Below are 6,463 nucleotides of genomic sequence, written 5' to 3'. Positions count from 1 at the left end.
AAGACAAAGACTCGTATGTAGTAATTTATCAGCATGAGAAATACAGTACGTAAATGGGAGACAACTGCTGTTCATAGAATAGACTCCACATAAAATTATCAATAAAAATAAAGGAACTATACTACTAGACTCTGCTAATACCAATAAAAAATAAAAAATAAGTAAAAAAAGTAAACCATGGTTAACATGAAAAAAAAAAAAAAAAAAGGGTAAGTGGAGGAGGGTGTGAACTACGCACACCCCCCCTTAACCCTTGCTCGTTAATAGCACGACAAAGCCAATTCCCCATAAAAACAGAACAACCTTTTATTTTTTATTTTTTTTAATAATAATAATAATGTCTTTTTTGGTTTTAAAGTAACGGCCAAGACACACGGCGTTACATGCTCAACGAACCAAATTTGGACACATTTCAACGGCGTTTTTCGCATCACAGCCGCCTTTATTTATTAATCCCCGTTCCTTTCATTTTTTTTTTTTCATATTTATTTTTTTTCTGAGTTCACCGGCTGTTCCCGGTTAGATAAAGCTTATCGAACCGGTAACTGCCGGTGATTGTCCAAACCGGTTAAAATTTGACCACGGTCGAAATTATTGCCCAAGGTTTTGACCACCTTGGTTAAGCCCTCTCCAACCCAACCCCTTGTTTCAGACAAAGATAGAAAGTTGAAACAAACACAGAGAGAGAGAGAGAGAGCTCTGGAGCTTGTGAGCGATTCTTAGCTTTTTCACAGAGAGAGAGAGAGAGAGAGTGAAAGTTGAGAGAATTGGTGAAGAATTGAGTGGAAGAGAGAGAGAGAGAGAGAGCTTAGCTTTGAGGTTTCTTTGAAGTGCTAGGGTCTTTGATTCAGCTGAGAGAGTGATTGAGTTCTTGGTTTGAGCTCTGAAGCTGTTGAACTCGAAGAGCTTTGAGAGAAAAGCTTTTGGTTTGAGCTGTGAAGCTGTAGAATTCGAAGAGATTTGGAGTTTTTGGTTGAAGGAATTTTGATTCTCGTTTGTGTGAGAAAGAAAGAGAGAGAGAGAGAGAGCTGAGAATTCTAGAGAGAGAAAGAGAAAGAGAAAGAAAGGGAAGTTTTTTTTTTTTTATCAGATGAGAGATCTGTGGTAATTGTTGAAGCTAACGGAAATGTCTTCGTCGGAGGTAATCGGAAAAGGAAATCCGGCGACCGCCGGCTACAACGACCACCACCACCACCACCACCACCACCACAACAATAGCAACAGCAACAGCAACAACAACAACAACAACAACAGTGATAGTAGAAACAGTAGCGAAGGGCAAAAAGGTCATTCTACATTTTCCGGCACCAGCAAAGGTAAAAAAAAAAAATTCCGACGAGCTTAACTCGGTTTCATTTTCCGACCTAACTCGGTAACGATTCCGATTCTGACCTCTGATTTTTCATGGTTTCTGGGCTCTTATATAGACGCAGAAACCGCGCTTTACAGAGAGCTATGGCACGCTTGTGCTGGTCCTCTCGTCACTGTTCCTCGCGAAAACGAGCGCGTCTTCTATTTCCCTCAGGGCCACATCGAACAGGTTCGTTTTCAACTCTAAAGCTAGCATTTATCACCTTAGCTTCAATTATGTTATGGTTTTTGCATGTCTGAATTTATTTTTATTTTTTATTTCTTTCTATATTTATAACTATTATGGTTTTGTTCTATTTTGGGTGTGACAGTTGCGAAAATTGGAGTTTTTTTTTTTTTGATAGTTTTGAGTTTTTGGTTTCTGGGTTTTGTTGTTAAAACTTCAAAGTGGCTTAATAAGTAATGTTTTTTTTTTTTTTTGGATGGGTTTTGATTGGGGTGTCCTAATTTTAGGTTGAGGCGTCTACTAATCAAGTAGCGGACAAGCAGATGCCCTTATATGATCTTCCTACTAAGATCCTTTGCAGGGTTATCAATGTACAATTGAAGGTAGTGATTTTTTCATTTGGGTTTTTGATCTATGAATGTTGAGCATTTTTGGTTTGCTTACTCTTTTTTTTGGGGGGGAATTGTAGGCTGAACCAGATACGGATGAGGTTTTTGCACAAGTGACTCTAATTCCCGAGGCAAACGTAAGTTTCTTTGAGCGGTATCTGAGTGTAAATTGATTTGGGAGGGAGTGAAATAGGCTTGATAACTTATTAATTTGATGTTTTGTTGATGGCAGCAAGATGAAAATGCGGCAGAGAAGGAACCTCCGCCACCTCCACCGCCACGATTTCATGTACACTCGTTTTGTAAGACACTGACGGCTTCGGATACAAGCACTCACGGTGGTTTTTCAGTGTTGAGACGGCATGCAGATGAATGTCTCCCACCACTGGTTGGGTTTTATTAGCTTTTAAACTTTTGAGAGATTATTGATTATACACCGAAATTAAATTCTAAGTGGGTGCTCCATTTTTTTTTTTTTTTTGACAGGACATGTCAAGGCAGCCTCCAACCCAGGAGTTGGTCGCTAAGGACTTGCACGGAAATGAGTGGCGGTTCAGGCATATCTTTAGGGGTAATGGTTATATTCATAGCTTCATATATGACATGTAGTATTGTCTGCCACCTTCATAAACATTTGCGCAAACTTATTGCAGACCAGTTATATTTCTTCAAGTTTGTATGATTTATGTTGTTTGGGGTTTGTTAATGACAAGGATTATCTATCCATGGATTCTAGTTTTCTATTTATAAATTAACTTGAGAAATTGTACTGCTAGGTCAACCGCGAAGGCACTTGCTTCAAAGTGGTTGGAGTGTTTTTGTAAGCTCAAAAAGGCTTGTTGCTGGGGATGCATTTATATTCCTAAGGTTTGTTTTTTATTTATACATACGACATTCCAATTTTCGTTTGTGTTGCTTGTCTCTAACATGGGAGTAACTTAAAACCACTAGGGGTGAGAATGGGGAGCTTCGTGTGGGTGTCAGACGTGCTATGAGACAGCAGGGTAATGTTCCATCATCGGTCATATCCAGTCACAGCATGCATCTCGGTGTACTTGCCACTGCATGGCATGCCATCTCGACTAAAACTATGTTCACTGTTTACTACAAGCCTAGGTGTGTGGTTGAAGCCTGTCCATTGTGCAATGCAAGTTAATTGAGTATATATTTTTTTATTATAACTCTTCTAATGTTGGGCATCTTATATTTGATTTTGCAAGTGGTGGGCTATGGTTAAAGTTATTGACTGAAGTGCTTATAAATGTTTTCTGACAGGACAAGCCCTGCTGAGTTTATCGTTCCCTACGATCAGTATATGGAGTCTATCAAGAATAACTACACTATAGGGATGAGGTTCAAAATGAGATTTGAAGGTGAAGAAGCTCCTGAACAAAGGTATGGTCAGTCCTTGTTTTTTCCCCTGAAGTACCTATAGGTTAAATGGCGACCATTTCTTCTTTGTATGGGGATGGAGTCAAGTTTTCTGATATACATAGTTCTCATTCTATAGATTTACTGGAACCATAGTTGGACTTGAAGATGCGGACCACGAAAGGTGGCAAAATTCCAAATGGAGATGCCTCAAGGTAGTATTTTAGTCTTTGGAGCAGTGTGTATGACTGACATTTTTAGCATGCTAAAATGACTTTTTTCATTCTTCTAGGTGAGATGGGATGAAACGAGTACTATACCTCGTCCAGAGAGAGTTTCACCTTGGAAAATAGAGCCTGCTCTAGCTCCTCCTGCACTGAATCCCCTTCCAATGTCCAGGCCAAAAAGGCCCCGATCAACCATGGTGCCATCATCTCCTGACTCCTCTGTTCTTACAAGGGAAGGTAGAACCTTGTCTGCATAGTAAACCTAACTGGTTATTTTTCATTTGCAGTTTTGTGGAGATTAACTGAGGTTTAATGTGTATATCTTATTATTTTGAACTTTGCAAAATGATTAGGTTCATCAAAAGTGACTCTAGACCATTCACCAGTAAGTGGGTTTTCTAGGGTCTTGCAAGGTCAAGAGTTCTCGACCTTGAGAGGTAATTTTGCAGAGAGCAATGAGGCTGACACAGCTGAAAAGTCTGTTGTGTGGCCACCTTCACTAGATGATGAAAAGAATGATGCGGGTTCAGCATCAAAAAGATATGGTTCAGAGAGCTGGATGGCCTCAGGGAGGCATGAACCAACTTGCACAGATTTATTGTCAGGATTTGGGGCTACTGCTGATTCCTCCAATGGGATTCGTACATCCTTTGTTGACCAACCTGGAGTAGCTGTTAATCTTCTAAGAAAACCACCAGTGAATCTGGAAGGCAAGTTTAACTTGCTTCCTAGTCCGTGGTCCTTCATGTCATCCAGTCTCTCACTTAACTTTTCGGACTCTAATCTGAAAGGTCCTGTGCAAGGTGGTGATGGAGTTTATCAAGCACAAGGCAATCCTAGGTATGGTGGCCCTACTGAGTATCCTGCGCTTCAATGTCATAGAGTTGAGCACTCACAAGGAAACTGGATGATGCCTCCCCCATCCCAATGTTTTGAGAATCCTGTTCATTCAAGAGACTCAATGCAAAAACCCATGCTGGTACAACAATGTGAGGCTGTGAAACCTAAGGATGGGAACTACAAGCTCTTTGGCATACCCCTTATCAGTAATCCTGTTACAACAGAGCCAGTAGTGGCACCTAGGAACATGATGAATGAGCCAACCGGTCATGTGCTTAATACTTCACACCAGGCTCATACTCTTGACATTGATCAAAAGTCAGAACAGTGGGGCTCTAAATTAGCTGATCATCCACATCCTGTTAATGAGAAGGAGAAGCCAGTGCAAACTTGTCAGCAACATTCAAGAGATGTGCAAGGCAAATCACTAGGCAGTTCAACTAGGAGTTGTACTAAGGTATTTTCCCCCCTTAATTGTTATTGTCAGTTTCGCTATTGGAAATTTGGTTTGAACTTGCTAAACCAAATGCTGTTTATTTCAGGTTCACAAGCAGGGGATTGCACTTGGTCGATCCGTGGACCTAACTAAGTTTAACAATTATGAGGAGCTGATTGCTGAATTGGACCAGTTGTTTGAATTTGGCGGTGAACTAATGGCTCCCCAAAGGAATTGGATGATTGTATATACCGACGACGAGGGTGATATGATGCTCGTTGGGGATGATCCCTGGCAGTAAGGACTTATCTTGACTTGATCTAAATAAATATTATTGATTGTTATTGCATTTGTATACCCTTGTGTATCTTTTTCTTCTTTACTCTGAGGTCTCAAGTAACTTGAAGCATCTTGTGTGTGTATCTCAGGGAATTTTGTGGTATGGTTCGCAAGATTTTCATCTATACCCGAGAGGAGGTACAGAAAATGAACCCAGGGACCCTAAATTCTAAAGGTGGGGAGTTTCAATCTGCTGCTGAAGGTGGGGATGTGAAAGAAGCGAAATCTCAGACATTTCCTCCAGCATCTACTGCCGAGAAATGTTGAGGCCCTGGCTCTTGTGGATTTTAGGTATGTTCCATGTGTTTGCTCATGTTGGTAGTATATCTTTCATGGTATAGAAATGTGCTCAGGGCGGTCTTTATCACAAAATGGAATATGTTTTAATGACCTTGGACACATTCTATCTCCCTCGATGCCATTCAATTTTGTTATTGTTACATTACTGCTAGTTTGTTATTCTTATTCAGCAGATTTATGGTAGATAACAATGTGTCTTCTGTTCATCAGTTATTTTTGTGTGCAGTCTTTGGAGGAGAGTGCTGTACAGCCATTCCAGTTGGGAAAATGTTAACTAGTTTTGAGATGGATGCGAGTCTCACCCTCTTTTAGATCAGCTGCTTCTTTGTCTCTAAAATCAGATATAGATATCCAATTTTGGACATATTGCGGAGTTAGTATTTTATGGTGTCCCAGTTATATACATAAAATATGTATACCCTCATCTCGTGAGTGACATCCCCCCTTTTGTGTACATAGTTGTATTACCTCCGCCTTTCCATCCTCCTTTTAATGTAAGTAAGAACATACATCGTTCTAATGTTTTTGGTTAAGAAGAATACAATCGTCTAGTGTTTCAATTTTGTTGGTTTTTTTCAAATTTTTTATCTTGGATTACCATATGAGAGTTTTTATCATTGTGAGGGGTGCATTTTCTGTTTGAAATTGTGGTATTTTTGGTATGGGTGCAAATTGAAACGAGTAACCAAAGTAACAGATAATAATAAGTGTGTTATTTATTATGGTGATGGTGAAAGTCGACCTACTTCTTGTTGTTTGGGAAGGGAAGCATCATAAACAGGTGTTTCTGTCCTTCGCATGTGGGATGATTTTTGGTAGTCACATTCTTCAGGGAATCTGTGCCCACATAGAAAAGGTTGGGTAGCCATCAGCCAAGCTGCTCATTTTGTTTTAACCAATCATTCTTCAAACGAGTTTGTGGGTGTGGGATATGATATCTGAACCTGAGGCACACATTTCTAGCTATATATTTTTATTTTTATTTTTTATCAAAAGGGTTGGAGAGCCTTAAAGAAACGTTGCA

General features: G+C 39.9%; 1 protein-coding gene across 2 annotated transcripts; it reads left to right on the top strand.

The window, feature by feature from the left end:
* The first annotated feature begins 631 nt into the window (after window positions 1-631).
* LOC126703153 (auxin response factor 2A) lies at window positions 632-6,002 on the top strand. 2 transcript variants are annotated; one of them, XM_050402082.1, is made up of 15 exons: window positions 632-1,316; window positions 1,428-1,540; window positions 1,825-1,920; window positions 2,007-2,063; window positions 2,159-2,314; window positions 2,413-2,497; window positions 2,703-2,793; window positions 2,878-3,042; window positions 3,202-3,321; window positions 3,437-3,512; window positions 3,590-3,761; window positions 3,878-4,821; window positions 4,907-5,097; window positions 5,229-5,430; window positions 5,650-6,002. In XM_050402082.1, the coding sequence occupies exons 1-14, from the start codon at window positions 1,127-1,129 to the stop codon at window positions 5,404-5,406; spliced, it is 2,634 nt and encodes an 877-aa protein (XP_050258039.1). In that variant the 5' UTR covers window positions 632-1,126; the 3' UTR covers window positions 5,407-5,430; window positions 5,650-6,002. The 2 variants fall into 2 exon arrangements, with proteins under 2 accessions (XP_050258039.1, XP_050258038.1); XM_050402081.1 differs by having other exon boundaries at window positions 633-1,316; window positions 5,666-6,002.
* Window positions 6,003-6,463: the final 461 nt, after the last annotated feature.

This window comes from Quercus robur, chromosome 10, assembly GCF_932294415.1.
Source record: "Quercus robur chromosome 10, dhQueRobu3.1, whole genome shotgun sequence".
NCBI classification, from domain to species: Eukaryota; Viridiplantae; Streptophyta; class Magnoliopsida; order Fagales; family Fagaceae; genus Quercus; species Quercus robur.
Note: the sequence above shows the minus strand (reverse complement) of the source record. Positions and strands in the feature narration are given on the sequence as shown.